This window comes from Chiloscyllium plagiosum, unplaced genomic scaffold, assembly GCF_037043375.1.
Source record: "Chiloscyllium plagiosum isolate Xiang-an unplaced genomic scaffold, Cpla_swu_hap1 HiC_scaffold_4, whole genome shotgun sequence".
In the NCBI taxonomy this organism is placed as follows: domain Eukaryota; kingdom Metazoa; phylum Chordata; class Chondrichthyes; order Orectolobiformes; family Hemiscylliidae; genus Chiloscyllium; species Chiloscyllium plagiosum.
The window spans coordinates 39,656,091-39,674,283 of record NW_028270142.1 but is presented as its reverse complement, the minus strand read 5'-3'; the positions used below and the strand labels follow the sequence as shown (position 1 = coordinate 39,674,283).

General features: G+C 44.6%; 1 protein-coding gene across 2 annotated transcripts in view; it reads right to left on the bottom strand.

Moving 5' to 3' along the window:
* The window catches only part of bmper (BMP binding endothelial regulator), a 68,147-nt gene that overhangs the window by 8,387 nt on the left and 41,567 nt on the right, over positions 1 to 18,193 (bottom strand). For both annotated transcript variants that reach the window (XM_043688764.2, XM_043688765.2), the window contains exons 9-13: positions 17,169 to 17,306; positions 16,206 to 16,310; positions 13,638 to 13,683; positions 9,626 to 9,952; positions 75 to 411 (exon numbers count right to left, since the gene is read on the bottom strand). In XM_043688764.2, the coding sequence (XP_043544699.1) occupies positions 75 to 411; positions 9,626 to 9,952; positions 13,638 to 13,683; positions 16,206 to 16,310; positions 17,169 to 17,306 (953 nt within the window). The remainder of the gene's footprint in view (positions 1 to 74; positions 412 to 9,625; positions 9,953 to 13,637; positions 13,684 to 16,205; positions 16,311 to 17,168; positions 17,307 to 18,193) is intronic.

The following is an 18,193-nucleotide window of genomic DNA, read 5'->3' as shown; positions in this document are numbered from 1 at the left end:
TGCGAAAATCTATGAGTTCTCTGGTCACTTTGGATTGGAGCTGCCTGTTACCACTGACACTGGGAAATACTCACCTGTAGAACAAGACGTAGTCTACCTTTGAGTGGCAGTTCTTAAAGGCCCAGGACTTCAGTTTTTGGCATTCCCTGTGAGCCCGAAACTTCACCTTTACAATCCCTGAACACAGATGTGGTCGTAATCTCCGCTGCGGTCTGTTACAAATGCTGTTTGATTCCACTCGCCACGATTCAGCGAAAGCATCAACCTCAAACTTGAAATTGCCATCTCCACCAATCAGATCATCTCGCTTGTGCCCGTTGTAGTTCCCACACAGACCACAAAGTTTGCCCTTCAATTCTGGAGTCGCCAGTACCTCCACAAAACTGTCTCCATCCCAGGAAATCACAATACCTGGACAAAGCAAGAATGTATTATTGACAATTTTCAGAAAGGTACAAAGCCAAACTCAGCGGAAAGTAGCTAGCAGCATACTCACCTCTGAGCTTGAAAGCTGTGGGTTCAAGTTCCACTCCAGTAACTTTGGCAAAGAGATGACAGACCACTACTGAGCAGGACTGCACTGTCAGCACTGAGGGTATGCCGCACTGTCGGAGGGGCAGTACTGAGGGAGTGCTGCACTGTCGGAGGGGCAATACTGAGGGAGTGCTGCACTGTCGGAGGGACAGTACTGAGGGAGTGCTGCACTGTCAGAGGGACAGTACTGAGGTAGTGCTGCACTGTCAGAGAGACAGCATTGAGGGAGTGCTGCACTGTCGGAGGGACAGTACTGAGGGAGACCTGCACTGTCAGAGGGACAGTACTGAGGGAGACCTGCACTGTCAGAGGGACAGTACTGAGGGAGTGCCGCACTGTCGGAGGGACAGTACTGAGGGAGTGCTGCACTGTCGGAGGGACAGTACTGAGGGATTGCTGCACTGTTGGAGGGACAATACTGACGGAATGCTGCACTATCAGACGGTCAGTACTGAGGGAGTGCAGCACTGTCAGACAGTCAGTGCTGAGGGAGTGCAGTACTGTCAGAGCGTCAGTGCTGACAGAATGCTACACTGTTGGAGAATTAGTTCTGAGGGAGTGGTGCTTTGCTGGAGAATTACTTTGGATGAGATGAGAAATGAAAGGCCTATTAACCATTTCAGCTCAAAGCAAAGTCTCGTGTGGCCATTATTTCAAAGAACAGGGGAGGTCTCACCCACAACCTGGGCAAAATTTTCCTTCAATCAACCTCACTAATAACAGTACCTCACTAGTACCTCATCTCCTTATAGCAGATGATTTCACCATTTAAAAAATAGCTCTTTAGTAGAGAGTTTGCTGTGCTGAAATTGGCAATGGAATGGTGACTAGACCGCAAAAAGACTCCATCCTATATAAAGGACATTGCGACATCCTGAGCTTACTAAAGTGGAAATAAATACTCTTTATTATTTGTTTTCTCCCACTGTTGGGACAGTTTTGAAATCTGTTGTCAGTTTAAAGCATCACTGCACCAGAGTATTGGTCGAAGTTAAAACCAGTAAGCGATGACTCCATCACCCTTTGCTGTGCCACTGACATTTGTATCATACTATCCATCCTAACCTGTCCTGGGAATAACAGCTTTTAATGATCAGCTTTTAATACTCTTATTGAAGCCAAAGCCAGGGCCGCACACCAACACATGCCATTGAAAATCCTTGTATTTTTAAATTGTGACCTGTCATGAAGGTGTAGGTGTGTAATGTATCTTTAAGAGAGAGAGGAAGCTTGCAAGGACTGACTGAAAGCACAGAGAGTGCTGAACAATTTAAAAATGTAACATTTGGTTGAAACAAATAGTTGGAGTTGCATTGTCATGGAACAAAAACAAAATCAAATTCAGCCAATCAGTTTAAATTATGCCCTAGATACCAAAATCCAATTGAATTTGAATTTTACTGTTTGGGAATGATATCAAACCAATGAAATGATCTGAAGTTTTGAGGTGTAAAACCTGACATTTTGAACAGTTAGGGGAGAACTGCAAAGGGCACCAACAAGTACAGACTGCTAGCTGAATAGCTGTCTTAAAGGTACCTGTCCATAAGAAAAGTTGTGCAGCAGAAGACTGAAGGAGAGATGACCCAGAAAAATACAGAGGAAAATCTACAGACAAGAATTGACAAAGCTGACTGGCTTTGAAACATGATTTTTTAAATTTAAATCTTAATCAGGGATTTTTACAAAATCGGACCAGTATTTGTAGAGTGGGAGTTAAAAGGTAAGGTTTTAAAGGAGTTGTAAATAGTTGTTGTTTTAATGTTCTCTGTTAGACTTAAAGAATAAAATTGCTAATTTTTACCTTAAATAATGACATCTGGGATAGTTCTTTGGCATTTGAAATTTAACAGATTACAGCGCAAGGTGAGCTTCTCTGTGTGTCAGGTTTAAATTGGCAGAGGGGTTTACCCTGCGTTGTAACAAACCCACCTCCCCCTGCACACAACCAAAACTAATCTATTACCCTACAGAAAACACACGAACATTCTCCCACCCTCCATCTTCCTGTCTGCCCCTTTCCCTAATAGCTAGTTCATTCCTTTTATTTCTCCACAACCTTTGTTACAGTTTTCCTATTTTCTGTCTTCTTCTTTCTCAACTTTATTCTCTCCCTTCTTTTCTGTTACTTCTGTCCCTCTCTTTCCTCAAGTTCTTCTCTATTTCTCTCTTTTCTCTTCCCTGATTCTCCTGACAAAATTTCCAAATTTATTACAGGCAGCTGGGAATGTCCTCTGGAACATTCTGCAAAATGTTAAATCTGAATTTGACTTGAATAAAGAAAATGACAATTTCAAGGTTTCAGCAGTCACGTTGCTAATGAATTCATATCAACTTTAATGTGGAATAGTTCATATAGGTAAAGTAATGGAATGCAATGTGACCGGGCTTATCACATGAAGTATGTCACATGACCAGGAAAATTCAGCAGGAGAATGTCTTAATTCTTGAGATGTCAGATTTCCTAAAAAGTCCTGAACATTTGTTTCAGTGCTTAAACTGAAAGTGTACCCATAGGACGGCACGGTGGCACAATGGCACAGTGGTTAGCACTGCTGCCTCACAGCACCAGAGACCTGGGTTCAATTCCCACCTCAGGCGACTGACTGTGTGGAGTTTGCACATTGTCTGCGTGGGTTTCCTCCGGATGCTCCGGTTTCCTCCCACAGTCCAAAAATGTGCAGGTTAGGTGAATTGGCCATGCTAAATTGCCTGTAGTGTTAGGGGCAGGGGTGAATGTAGGGGATTGGGTCTGGGTGGGTTGCGCTTCGGCGGGTCGGTGTGGACTTGTTGGGCCGAAGAGCCTGTTTCCACACTGTAAGTAATCTAATCTAATCTAGGACACAGTGATGTGAAAAAAACACTGAATATTTAATGCTTGACATAATTTATATTTAATGAAAATTAAATAAATATCCACAGAGGAACAGTCCCAATTGGCAAGAAATCCCTTCAGTCCTTTATTGTTTGTTTTGTGCTGAGTGAATGTGTCTCCATATTGATGGCAGAGACAGCTCATTATGGCTCTATTGCTGGTATTGTTTCAGGGGAGTTGTCCCCAAGGTAGGATGATTGTAAACCGACACACCAGCTAATGTGCAGGAAGATCTTCTTGTCAGACCGAGTCTAGAAACTACATCAGAGGAATGAAGTATTACCAGAAGATTGATTTCTAAGGGTTACCGAGCCAACAGCTGGAAGAAAATACTCAGTGCTTTTTCATTTTACCATCATCCATTATCTCTGCTCTTTTGTTTAACCTTCGAGATTAACTTTGCCAACTCTTCCTATTTTGGAAGGAAATTTAATATTTTGTTTGGAACAAAGTAACCGTTCTTGCTCAGTTTCCACTGATGTATAAAGTTGCCCCTATTTCTAAATAATGTTGTGGTTGTTTTTCCTCACCCTGCACTGGTAACAACGATCAGTAATCACAATGTATCGATTCTCCAGCAACCTATGGGAGGTTAAATATCTGAAGTATGTATTGTGTGGATGATTTGAAAGATTTTGTCAACTTCCTTGGCAATCCAATTGGATGTTTATCCAACACATCTGTTTGCCTAATGGTTTGACTTTGCTGGGTTACTCCGTAATGAAGTTTGGGGTTCTCCCGAATTCAGGACTGGGGCTTGCAGGTGTTTGAACCACATTCTCTGAGATTCCTCTTGCCAAGAAGCAGAACCTCTATTGTGTGTTGTTACCTGGGCAGCTTATGCTGAAGAGCCCATAGTGCAAACACCAACTTTACAAGGTTTTTAGATACATGGGAAAAGAAGGCAGCATTTGCAGTGAGGAGGCTGATAATGTGGCACACAGCTCAAGCAATGTGCTTTCAGATGTTTCTTTCACAATGATTCAGGAGAGAGCTTTAAAGTAAATCCAGGCCAACAGATGGAAAGTTTCCACCTTTGGCTCACTGAGGATCCGTGAGCCTGATCCAATCTGAAACCAGCAACAAATTGCACTATAGAACTGTTAACATAGTAAAACTTCCCAAGGAAAAGGAATTCCATTAAACTGAGAATGGCACTGAGCCACATGTTGAGATTTTGGCGCTTGCCCACCTATCATTTTACGGGGACAAGATGAGAAGATGGTGGGATTGCCACCAGGCTATTTTTCCTGCCTATTCCCGGTAAAGGGGGTCAGCTCTGGGGGAATGCCGCACTAACAGAGTTTGTATTGATGGTGTGTTGCATTGTACCAAAATCAGTACTGACGAAGTGCCATGTTGTCAGAAGGTCAGCACTCAAGAGGACTACACTGTCAAAGGTTCAGTACAGAGGGAATGCTGCACGGTCAGAGGGTCAGTACTGAGGGAGTACTACACAGTCAGAACTGCCATCTTTCAGGTCAGACGTTAAACTGAGGCCCATCTGCGAGCTGGAGGGGTTGACTCAGGCATGGGGGTATAGACACAAGCACGTCTGGAGTTACAGGCAAAATTGGATAAACATCCTCCGTTAAAAGCAGTTGTTTATTTGCGGCTTGGAGTGGAGAAAACGTATTGAAATATGCTAATTTTTGCCTTTTCAAAATCTGCAAGTCTTTTACTCAACTTTGAAAGCTTTCTGCCGCCTGGAGTGGTAATAATTAACTGTAGATTTCTAATCATGTTGTAGTGTGTAATCTATTTTGATAGCTATTTCTGCAATGAGCTCTAGGAACAATATTAGCTTTCAGATTGTTGAAATATTATTTTAAAACTAATTGAAATGTGACTGACATTTGAGTGAGTTCAATTGCTGGGTTCAGAAGTTAGTATTTGAGGTGATAAAGAGCTTTGAATCAGATAAAGACTTTCATTTACAGTTTATAGCACCCTTCATAATCTCAGGAAGGTACAAGGCATTTTTCAGCCATTGTAATACTTTTTGAAGAGCAGTTATAGTCCTAATATAGGAAAGAACACACAGCAAGATCCCACTCGCTTGAGATAATTACCAGACAATCTGTTGCAGTGGTCATGATTCAGAGAAAAATATTGACGGAGGACACCGCACAGTAGCCCCATCCCCTCCCCAATCTTCCCTTATTTTTAGCCATTGCATCCTTTACATCTATTAAAGAGTACAGATGGGCCTCAGTTTAACATCTCACCTGAAAGATGGCAGTTCTGACTGTGTAGCACTCCCTCAGTACTGGCTTTCTGACAGTGCAGCTTTGCCTCTGTACTGAACCCCTGACAGTGTAGTACTCCGTGAGTGCTGACCCTCTGACAACACGACACTCCCTCAGTACTGTCCTCCTGACACTGCAACACACCCTCAATTCATACTCTGTCAGTGCAGCATTCCCACAGAACTGACCCTCTGACAATGTAACATTCCCTCAGTACTGACCCTCTGACAGTGTAGCATTCCCTCAGTCCTGATCCTCTGACAATACTGCACTCCCCCAGGACTGAGCTCTGAGGCACTGCAGCACAACCTCAGTACTGACCCTTTGACAGTGCAGCACTCCCTCAGAGCCGATCCTCTGATAACGCAAGCACTCCCTCAGTACTGACCCTCTGACAGTACAGCACTCCTCCAGAGCTGACCCTCTAATGGTGTAGCAATCCCTCAGTACTGACCCTCTGAAAGTGCAGCACTCTCTCAGTACTGACCCTCTGACAGTGCAGCCCTCCCTCAGTACTGACCCTCTGAGGGAGTAGCAATCCCTCAGTACTAACCCTCTGTCAACTGTGCTGACTGAAAGGCAGTGCTGGCTAATTTAATCATAGCTTTCAACAGACGTCTGAATAAATATTTGAAAAGGAGAAGTTTTACAGGGTTCAGTGGAAAGAGGAAGGGGAAAGAGGATTATTGGTGATTATTTTAAAGGATCAGCACCAGTAGGATGGGCAGAGTGGTCCCCTTCATGACCTTGATAAATTCACTCATTTGGCAAGCCAAGGATGAAATGATGATGCTTCCTGGTCTGAATGGGTTTGTAGCTCAGATCAAACACTGAGCCCTAAGGAGGTGGCCACCTCACATTCCTTTTTAATTAAACATCACAGGAGTCCTGCCAGAGGGAAAGGATTCACATCCCAGATTTGTATAGTTCAGCACTGAGCAAAATCTTCCACTGACTGTCTCAGAAAGGATCCGATTACTGTAGTGTGGGTGAAACTGAGGGATGTGTCACATTTACTTTGGCTGAACCAACTCAGCAGAAAGAAAATTATCCCTGAAAAGATTACAATTTCCTGAGAAATGTATACATTAAATTGTGTTTCACACACTTAGTGTGTAGACAAAGTGTTTTAGATCAGTTGAAAGGAGGAAAGATCTGGTTGTTAAACTATACCCAAGTATTGAAAGCAAGAACTAGTTAATTGTAGAATATATTAGCGCTGATAATTATTTAAATATTTCTTATTCTTGAACCGACAAGCTGTTTCCTCAAACACTTTTGAAAAAAAGTCACAATTTAGTGACAATGGTGAGTGTTTTACTTGCCCAGCTGTGGGATATTAACACTGGAGAATAAACATTTGCTCATGTTGCACATGAATATTAATATCACACACTCCATGGTCATATCCTGCTTCATCTAAGCTACACTCTGAACCCTACCTCACAAGAGATCTCTCTCTTCTGTTTGATTCAGAGATTTCTATTTGGGAGAGATTGCATGTCTTTTTTCAAACTAAATCTCCATCCCATATTATCCCCCTCCCCACCTCCACCAACACCCTGACCTGTTGTCCCCACCCCCCATGTAGACCTTCCCAACCCCTTAAACCCAACCTTGATGCCTTTGGCTCCTCAAAACTCCACACTTTGCAATTCGATCCCTAAACTAATCAATTTACCACAATTGAAATACAAATAATAAATTCAAAGCTAATGGAAGTTAACATTATCTCAAGAGGACTGGCATACAAATTTGTTTATGTAAAACTGTTTTGAGTTCTGGTTCGACTTCATTTCGAGAATTGCATTCAGTCTTGAGCACCCGATCTCAGGAAGGATTTATCAGCCTTACAAAGCCGGGATAATGCACATTCACAGAGTGATCCCAGAGTGAACAGGGTTTCAATAATGGGGACAGGTTGCATAGAAGAGAATCCCCACAAAGAGAAAATGAAGCAGTGATCTAATTGAGGTGCTAATGACGATTGGATAGGGCAGAGAGAGAAACATTGTGAGGAAGGGAAAAGTTCAGTACAAATCCTGAGGGAAAAGTGGCCTAATCCCATTCCTAAGAGAATACTGTATAACCATAAAATTAGGCCTAGGCCATTCAGGGTGATGTCTGAAAACACTTTTTCACACAAAGGGGAGTGCAAATCTGGAACTCTCCATGATAAAAAAGCACTATTGACTCTGAGGCTCGATTGAAAATTTCAAAACTGAGATTGATACTTCTGTTGGCTAAGGATATTTAAGGTTATGGAACTAAGGTGGGTAGATGAATTAAAGAGTCAATGTCAGAACAGGCCCCCTGTTGCTATGTTCTGATCAATCCACCTCCTTCCAGTTCATTTAAAATGCTCCTTAAAACCTCCTTCCCGAAACGTCGATTCTCCTGTTCCTTGGATGCTGCCTGACCTGCTGTACTTTTCCAGCAACACATTTTCAGCTCTGATCTCCAGCATCTGCAGTCCTCACTTTCTCCTTAAAACCTCCTGCCAAGTTTCTGATCATCTGTCATAATATCTCCTTATCAGGTCAGCAGTGAGTTAGCTTGATCACACTCCTGTGAAGTGCCTTGGATATTTTACTCTGTTAAAAGTGCTAGATGAATGCAAGTTGTTGATGTTAGTACAATCAAACATAGAGTCATAGAGTCATACAGTGCAGAAACAGACCTTTTGGTCCAACTTGTCCGTGCCGACCAGACATCCCAATCTGACCTTGTTCCATTTGCAAGTATTTGGCCCATATCCCTTTAAACCCTTCCTATTCGTATACTCATCCAGATGCCTTTTAAATTTTGTAATTGTATCCACATCCACCACTTCCTCTGGCAGCTCATTCCATACACATGCACCACTATGTGTGTGAAAAAATGACCCCTCAGGTCCTTTTAAATCTTTCCCCTCTCATCTTAAAGCTTTGCCCTCTACTTTTGGACATCCCCTCTAGGAAAAAAACTTTGGCCATTCACCCTCTCCATGCCCCTCATGATTTTATAAACTTTTATAAGGTCACTCCACTTCTGGCATTCCAGAAAAATAAGCCCCAGTTTATTCAGCCTCTCCCAATAATTCAAACCTGAGACATCCTTGTAAGTCTTTTCTGCGTCCTCTCACATTTAACAGCATCCTTCTACAAAAGGACCAGAATTGTACACTGTATTCCAAAAGTGGCCTCACCAATGTCCCATACAGCCGCAACACGATGTCCCAACCTCTATTCTCAATGTTCTGACCAATGAAGGCAAGCATAGCAAATGCTTTCTTCACCACCCTGTCTACCTGCGATTTCACTTTCATGGAACTATGCACTTGTACCCCTAGGGCTCTTCGTTTCGCAACAGAACTACATGCTGCTTCTGCATCCCTCACTTTGATGAAAATAATCTGTACTTTTAATTACGCAGAGGAAATGACCAAACACTTCTTGATGCAGCACTTACAGTTGGGAAAAATGCTGTTACACAGAATACATATAATTGTCCAATATAATATGTATAAGTACACAGTAGATATATAATGTATACAATATTGTCAATATTGAGTCTGCTAATAAAATTCACATTTCTACAGTCTAGAGCATCTTTCACAATCTCAGACTATCCCAAAATGCTTTACAGCTAAAGAAGTATTTTTGAGATGTTTTCACTTTGTAATGTAGGAAACATAAGCAATTTGAACACAGCAAGTTCCCAGAAACAGGAAGGTGAAGTGAACTGAGAGATAAATATTGGGCCACCGGGAAGAACTCCCTTGCTTTCCTACAATAAATAATGCCATGGGATTTTCCTTATCTCAGCATTTTCCCCACTCCCTTGATTTTGTGTTCATCTCCAGAATGAGCTTTGAACCCATATCATTTTAAGTCTAAGGTGAGATTGCTACATTCTGAGCCAGGGCTGAGAGCAGCCTGGAGTTGTGAGAGAGTTTTTACACATCAATAATATTTCAGTAGCTCACCTGCTTCTGTTGCTACTTTCACCAAGTAGCCATCTAACTCAATGGAGAATTGTTGGTTCTTATAGGGCAGAGAAATCTTCATCCCATCTTTCTTCACAGTTAGATGTTGCAAGAGGCTAATACTGGTCCCACTTAGCACCACCTCGATGGATTTGGTCCATGAGTAGGCATAAGTCCTGCGGGCATCGTTCTGTACCAGCACCTGGAAACTAGCTGCACTAGAGCAGTCCTTGGTTAACACATACTGGCAAGTCCCTTGAAAGTTAAAGGCTCTTCCATCAAATGTGTTGTAGTGAGGGTCACCAAATACAGTGCAAACACCTGGCTCTGTGAAGGTTAAAACAGAGAGTCGGCATCAGAAACACACACTAAGACTAATAATAGGAGAACTCAGTACAATCACATCAGAGATGGAGGTGAGAAGGGAAGGGGGGGGGAAGAGAGAGAGAGAGACAAGGGGAGAAAGGGACACGTAGGCAGAGAGGGTTGGGAATGGAGAACAGGGTTGGTGAAGGAGAGATATGCCGATGAGGAAGCAGAGAAAGCCTTGCACAGAGAGAGAGAGAAATGAGTGGAGGAAGTAGAAACAATTGGAGGACATGACCTGGGGAAGAGGAAGAGAGTTTGGAGGATGCACAAGGAGAGGATTGGGATAAAAGGAGACGGGGCTTTTGGAACTGAAGGAGGATACAGAGTTAGATAGAGAGGGCTGAACCTATTGTAAGATGTTATAAAGTTAGGGAGTATTGTAGCAAATCTAGAGGAACCTCGATTATCCGAACGTGATGGATAATTGATTATTTGATTAATCGATTAAATGTCTCTGGGGCTCGGAGTTTTTAAAGTCTGCTCTCCATCCAGAAGACTGCAGCAGCACACAGCGCACAAGGCCCGCACCTAACCTTGCCCCCAATGCCATCATTCACCCACCCCCCCGCCCTCAACTCTGTGCAATACCTCACCCCATCCCCAAACCCCCACCGCCAACTCCATGCAACACCTCCCCCCACTCCCCACCCCAAACTCTGTGCAACACCTCCCCCACCCCCAACTCCCCCCCGCTCCCAACTCCATGCAACACCTCCCCACCCCAAATCCGTTCCCCTGTCCCCAACTCCGTGCAACACCTCCCCACCCCAAATCCATTCCCTCGCCCCCAACTCCGTGCAACACCTCCCCACCCTAAATCCGTTCCCTCGCCCCCAACTCCGTGCAACACCTCCCCACCCCAAATCCGTTCCCCCGCCCCCAAATCCATTCCCCCGCTCCCAACTCAGTGCAACACCTCCCCACCCCAAATCCGTTCCCCCATCCCCAACTCCGTGGAACACCTCCCCACCCCAAATCCATTCCCCCGCCCCCAAATCCGTTCCCCCGCCCCCAACTCCGTGCAACACCTCCCCACCCCAAATCCATTCCCCCGCCCCCAACTCCATGCAACACCTCCACACCCCAAATCCGTTTCCCTGCACCCAAATCCGTTCCCCCGCCCCCAACTCCGTGCAACACCTCCCTGCCCCCAACTCCGTGCAACACCTCCCCACCCCAAATCCGTTCCCCTGCCCCCAAATCCGTTCCCCCGCCCCCAACTCCGTGCAACACCTCCCTGCCCCCAACTCCGTGCAACACCTCCCCACCCCAAATCCGTTCCCCTGCCCCCAAATCCATTCCCCCGCCCCCAACTCCGTGCAACACCTCCACACCCCAAATCCGTTTCCCTGCACCCAAATCCGTTCCCCCGCCCCCAACTCCGTGCAACACCTCCCTGCCCCCAACTCCGTGCAACACCTCCCCACCCCAAATCCGTTCCCCTGCCCCCAAATCCATTCCCCCGCTCCCAACTCAGTGCAACACCTCCCCACCCCAAATCCGTTCCCCCATCCCCAACTCCGTGGAACACCTCCCCACCCCAAATCCATTCCCCCGCCCCCAAATCCGTTCCCCCGCCCCCAACTCCGTGCAACACCTCCCCACCCCAAATCCATTCCCCCGCCCCCAACTCCGTGCAACACCTCCCTGCCCCCAACTCCGTGCAACACCTCCCCACCCCAAATCCGTTCCCCTGCCCCCAAATCCGTTCCCACGCCCCCAACTCCGTGCAACACCTCCCCAGCCCAAATCCGTTCTCCCGCTTCCAGCTCCGTGCAACACCTCCCCACCCCAAATCCGTTCCCTCGCCCCCAACTCCGTGCAATACCTCCCCACCCCAAATCCATTCTCCCGCCCCCAAATCCGTTCCCCGCCTCCAACTCCGTGCAACACCTACTCCGCCCCCAAGTCCCCAAACCCGCCCTCCACCCCAACTCTATGCAACACCTCCTCCTGCCCCAACCCCAAATCCATGCAACACCTCCCCCTGCCCCCCGCCCCAAATCAGTGCAACACCTCTCCCTGCCCCAAGCCCGGTCCAACACTGCCCCCCCGCCCCCTCTCTAGGGCAGCTGGACTGTACACCAAGAACAAGACTGCTTTGTGTGATAAGTCTCCAAGTAGCACAAGCAGACACACACACGCACACGCCCACAGTCACACACACAACTTTTTACTGCAACTATTCCACCATTTCAACAGGACAATGTTGAGGAGTTAATGTGGGGAAGGACGGTTTAGGGTACACCCCTCTGTAGAACTCCCGGGAAAGTGTGGGGAGAGAGAGGGTGGGCCATCAGTCATTTGGAGACAGTGCCTGTTTAATCACTGTAAACAAAAGACGCGATCACTGCTGGAAATGCCTTTGATGTGATGTATCCAACGGGACCTCGAGATCTCCTTCGGATAATCCGATCTTCAGATAATTGGTATTTGGATAATCGAGATTCCTCTGTATTGCTATGATGTAGAAGCTGGGAAAGGTTACAGAGACTGTGATTAAAGAGCATGGAAGACATTACAGAAATGGGAAGATTTGAAGCACCTGGAAGACATTAAAACTGGAAGCGTTACAGTGACAGGGAGGATTGTATGAGCTGGAGGAAGTTACAGAAATAAGGAAGGGTTGTAAGAGTTGGAGGAAGATACAGAGATAGGGAGGGTTATAGGGCCTGGAGGAGGTTATATATATAAGGAAGGGTTATAGGGCTTGGAGCAGGTTACAGATATAAGGGAAAGTTACAGGGCCTGGAGGAAGTTACAGAGATAGAGAGGACTGTAGGATTGGAAAAGGTTATAGAAATGGGGAGTCAATAAGTTTTTGAATGAGTTCTGAATCAGATGCTCTTTGCTGGTTTCACTGCATCGTAAGGAAGGCTCGCTCCTCCTGGAAGTAGGAGTATCCAGGCTGTGTGGCTATGAAACTGAAAGGGAGGAGTCTGCTTAAAGGGCAGGACACCCAGACAAACAGCACAGTAGCTTTGTCAAAGTGTCAGCCCAAGCAGGGGGCTTGAGGGGAAGGGAGGACATGGTGGTGGGGGTGGGGTGAAGATTAGGCGGGGAGATGAAGGCGGAATATTGGTTACTGGCTAATACTCAGGCAAGAATTCTACGACCAGGAGTTTCCTGGTTACTACTCTTTTGGAAACTCTTATTGAAGTGGGATTAAAACCCAATTTATATTTGAATGAAGCTCCCACTCCTCAACTTGCAAACATTCCACAGAGTGGGAACAGCAAAGAAGGAATTCCATCCCTTGTTTTCCAACAGATAAAAAAAACTCCATTCCTTTATTTTCCCGCAATCCACCACAAAACTGCCTAACTATATAAACCATTCCCTACACTGTCACCTTCTGCCCACCACCATCTTCTTGCTTGTATCTCTCTTCTCCCATGTTACAATCCCTATGCCTCCTCCGACATGCCCCTCTCTTCCTGAATCCTTTTTTCCCCACCCCTCCCCTTGTCCTTGCTCCTCATGGACTCTCCTTCTAGTATTGTTCTCCCCATCCCATTGGCCCCTTCTCCCAACCCCACTTTCACCTTCAATGCAAGAAGGCTGGAGGAGAGTGAGTGAATTTGTCGAGTGGAGCTGATCATTTCAAGTTGGAAAGATTAGAGATGGGGATACGCTTACTCACTTTCAGTGCAAATTGGACAGCATCCATTCCTGTTAATGATTTTACCCTGTCAGATGAAAACATACTTTGTTTGAGAAAAAGAAACCTGTGGGATTATTTACAAATCAGTTCAGAGTTACAGTAGTCTCAATAAATCTCTGTCTAGCCAGAAAAGAAATCTGCTCGGTTAGACAACTGCTAAAGATAATATAAAAAATGTGTTCCTTTAAGTACTCAAGCAGATTGCACATACTAAACAACTGGAGTTCAGCAGTGGAAAATTAAATTCACAAACAGATCAATGAGTCGTCTTAATGATATGACAGTGTGAACAGCTTACTGGCTAATCAATGTCTGCCACAGACACAACAACACATGCACATGCAATGAGACAGGGCCAGGGGTGAATGAGATTCATTCTGCATTTGTTCTTTTCTGAAAGGGAGAACTATCTTGGATCAAATTTACAAAGTTACTCCAGTGATTTTCAGCAAAAAGCCGAACTCAAAATGTATTTGTACATTGAAAACAGTGGAGTGAATGTACAAGGTTCGTGGAAAGCAAAAGAGTTATGTTTTATTGTGTATTATTAGAACTTAATCTACATAGAATACCCTTATTAAAATTTCTATTCAGTTAGATGAATTCCATTAAATATTTGAGCAATTTCATTCCACCAGAATTAAAGTTGAATATTAAAACTATAATTTACACTCAAGCAGCTTTCAAGATTTTCTCTTCATCACTTTTCTTTCTGAAGGTTGCCAGTTCAGCAATTTGAACACAGAATGCAAGATAGTATACCAGTATAGTATCTAGGGGATCTGCATGACAGAGATGCCACCTTTCAGATAAAACATCAAACTGCAGCCCTATTTCCAAAATAGATGGGTATATCAATTCCATGGTGTGATTTCAAAGAAGAGCAGGGGAATTCTCCTGGTGCCTTGCCCAAAATTTATGTTGCAATCAGAATCACTGAAAACAGATTATCTGGTTATTTACTTAATTGCTATTTGAAGCTACTTACGGTATGCAAATTGGTTGTCATGTTTCCTTCATCAGCTATAAAGTCTCATGGGATACTCGGAGCTGCTGAAGGATGCTGAAGAAATGCACATTTCTCCATTTCTTTCATGATTGGATGTTGATGTTTGTCAAGTGTTGACAATTTGTTCAGTGTTAAGGGTGGCACGGTGGCTCAGTGGTTAGCACTGCTGCCTCACAGCACCAAGGTCCCAGGTTTAATTCCAGCCTCGGGCAGCTGTCTGTGTGGAGATTGCACATTCTCCCCGTGTCTACATGGGTTTCCCCCAGTTGCTCCAGTTTCCTCCCACAGTCCAAAGACGTGCAGGTCAGGTGAACTGGCCATGCTAAATTGCCCATAATGTTAGGTGTGTTAGTCAGAGGGAAATGGGACTGAGTGGGTTACACTTCGGAGGGTCGGTGTGGACTGGTTGGGCCGAAGGGCCTGTTTCCACACTGTAGGGAATATTTTTTGGGGTGTTGCTGGATTTGATGTTGTTGGATGTTGATATTGTTAGGCATTGATGTTATTGAGGTGTTGTTTTCTTTGGGTGTTGATGTTTGTTCTGGTGTTGTTTCTTCTGTGTTGTCTGTTGTGTGTTGAACTTTGTTGGGGATTTTAAGTTTGTTGGGGTGTTAGCATTTGTTCCTGTGTTGTTGTTTCTTCCATGTTGTCTATTGGGTATTGATGTTTGTTGACCATTGATGTTTGTTGGATGATGGTGTTTCATTGGTTATTGACATTTATCAGAGTATTGATTTTTGATGGGAGTTGATGTTGTCGGGGTGCAGGCAAGAAATCACTAAGCATGGCAGTGCATTGCCAATGAGTATTATCAAGCTGTGCAATTGCAGCAGAATAGAGTCACACTGAATGCTGAATTTAATGTTTCCAAAGGTCATAGGATGGAGATCAGGAATACAAACTTGTTGCTGTCTACCTGTTGTGACTCTGTGGTCCGATTGTCCCTGTCACAAATTGAGTTCAGCTAATGCAGCACACACCAGAGACAAGCTTATCCACTGAAACCAGGATCATACATGTGCCTGTCTGTGCTGCCATTCCTACATTTATCAAATCAAGTTTACTGTGCAAAGTTAGGACAGGAACCACTTTCTAAACGGACGTGTTTTTCTTCATCAAAGATTACCTATGTAAAATGAGTTTGAAAATATAAACTGTGTAGCCTGGGAAAGGGTCTGCGAGTTAACAGGATTCAAATTTGGAGACAGTCCAGTGTTATAGGCACACTAGGAGGTATTGATGGAAGAGTAATTCAGACAGATTCTCCTACTGATTCCATGTTAGGCTGAATGACTGGTTACTTTAAAATACAGGCCGGGGTATAATAGTGCAAAAAACAAGTTTGTAGCCAAATTGCTCATAACTTATTTTTCAGCTAGGAAACACCATCATAACTGCTGGGTGCACATTCCATTTCAAACTTGATGGTACTGCAGAGGAGATTAGATGCTGCCCAGGTCAGTAAACCTTCCACAGAGGCTGATGGAATGTGCTGTACTTAGTTCAAACATAGGTTTGGCTGCATCATGTACACTTACCGCAGGACAGCTCTTGATGGGGGAGCATTCCTTCCTCCAACATTCTGTCACTCCCTTCTTACAGGCACAGAGAGAGCAGTTCATGGATGACCACATTTCTCCATCCTGCACAGAATTCAGAAAAGATGTGACTTTGTAGAAGATCCTCCCCCTTTGATTTATATTTTAGTAACAAAACATCACTACCTTTCCGCTATTTTGGAAATTTCTGACATCACAACATCTTAAGATGGTTTTAATCCTCTTATTCTCTTCACCATCTTGTGGGGATGAACAGGAATTTATTCTATGTTCATCATTCCTTTCCTCCAAGTCAAGTCAAGGAAGGAAATGAAGAATGTGACAGCATTGGGATAATGAATTTAGGCCTGGGTTTACTGGTGCATGTATGCCCCCACAGTAGCTAATCCAATTTGCGTGCTCCTTTTGTCAAGTCTTTGGAGATGTCCATAATTCAAAATTCAAGATGTGGCTTAGAATTGGATGCTCCAGGATTCAGCCTCTGCCTCTCCTTGGGCCTGAAGACATTGAGTGTTCTGATTACCGGGCACTCAGGAGCCAACAGATCAATGTCTCTTCTTCTCTCCTTGTTCCTAACACAGAGGTTTCCTATGGAGCAGGTCCTATTTGAAAATGCTATTGGACTGGAATTTAGGTCAGTTCTGAAGAAGAGTCACTGGACCTGAAATGTTAACTCTGCTTTCTCTCCACAAATGCTGTCAGACCTGCTGAGTTTTTTCAGCAATTTCTGTTTGGATTTGGGTCAACTTCACTGTCTATTGGACCATTACCCAGTCTATGCTCTGAGGAACAGGCTCAAGGGCCACATTAGTTCTAATGTTCCTGAACAAAAACTTCTTAAGTCAAACACTAGAGGGAAGCAGCCCAAGCACTCATTACATTATGTTAATTAATTACTACAACCAGTCGGGGCAACGCATTCTGATCAGTCATGGTACAAACCCTGTAAATCCTGTTTCCAACCCGACAGACTTTGAGACTATCAGCTGAGATATAAGAGAGACATTCTTCACAGCACTGAGCTCTCCCCCAGCATGTTCCAGGTAATGAGCACCGCTTCCGACAAACCACAGTGGAGTCCTGCAATTGAAAGGAAATCTCTTTTGACAAGTTCATTCTTACAGGATCGAGATTCACTGGGACACCTTGTAAACAGTAAGGTTATAGTAGTAACAGCTCTCCCTGGTTTTTTTTAAATCCATTTTACGGGAATTTTATTGTTTTAGAAACTTGTTTTAGAAAAAGGAGTTTTTAAAATATCCATATTTTCAATTAAACTGGCAAGTTTGTTGAATTCAAGACAGCTTTGAGTCTATGTGACCTATCTCAGTGTGTTATCCAGGTTTTAATCAGCAAAATTGAAGCCAGTGCTTTATTGTTTCACTTCAGATACACAACCACCTGATACTAGATCTCCCTCCCTGATCCAACGCCCAGAATCTCTCTCCCTGATTCCACTCCCAGATTCTCCCTCCCCGATTTCATTCCCAGAATCTCCCTTCCTGATCCCACTCCCAACATCTCCAGTGGCTGGATTGTCCCAACCCCATGTTGGGACTGAATGGAGATCCCAGCAGCAATACTGGGCTTGACAATGTTTCCAAAGGGTGTTTCCTGATTGGCTGTTCCACATTCATTTTCCAGCCAGCCCCTCGATGCTGCCAGCTCACTCTGAGGGAAGGTTCAGGAAATTTCCCCAGGGGTTGGAACCCAGCCTAGGAAATTTCTCCAGGGGTTGGAATGCTTTACACATCCATCCCAATGTGAATTACCCCTATTATCCTAGCTCCTTCCCATTGTGAGAGGTAGACTCTGCTGAGGAGAAAGTGAGGTCTGCAGATGCTGGAGATCAAAGTTGAAACTTTATTGCTGGAACAGCACAGCAGGTCAGGCAGCATCCAGGGAACAGGAGATTCGACGTTTCGGGCACAGGCCCTTCTTCAGGAATGAGCAGAGAGTGTTCAGCA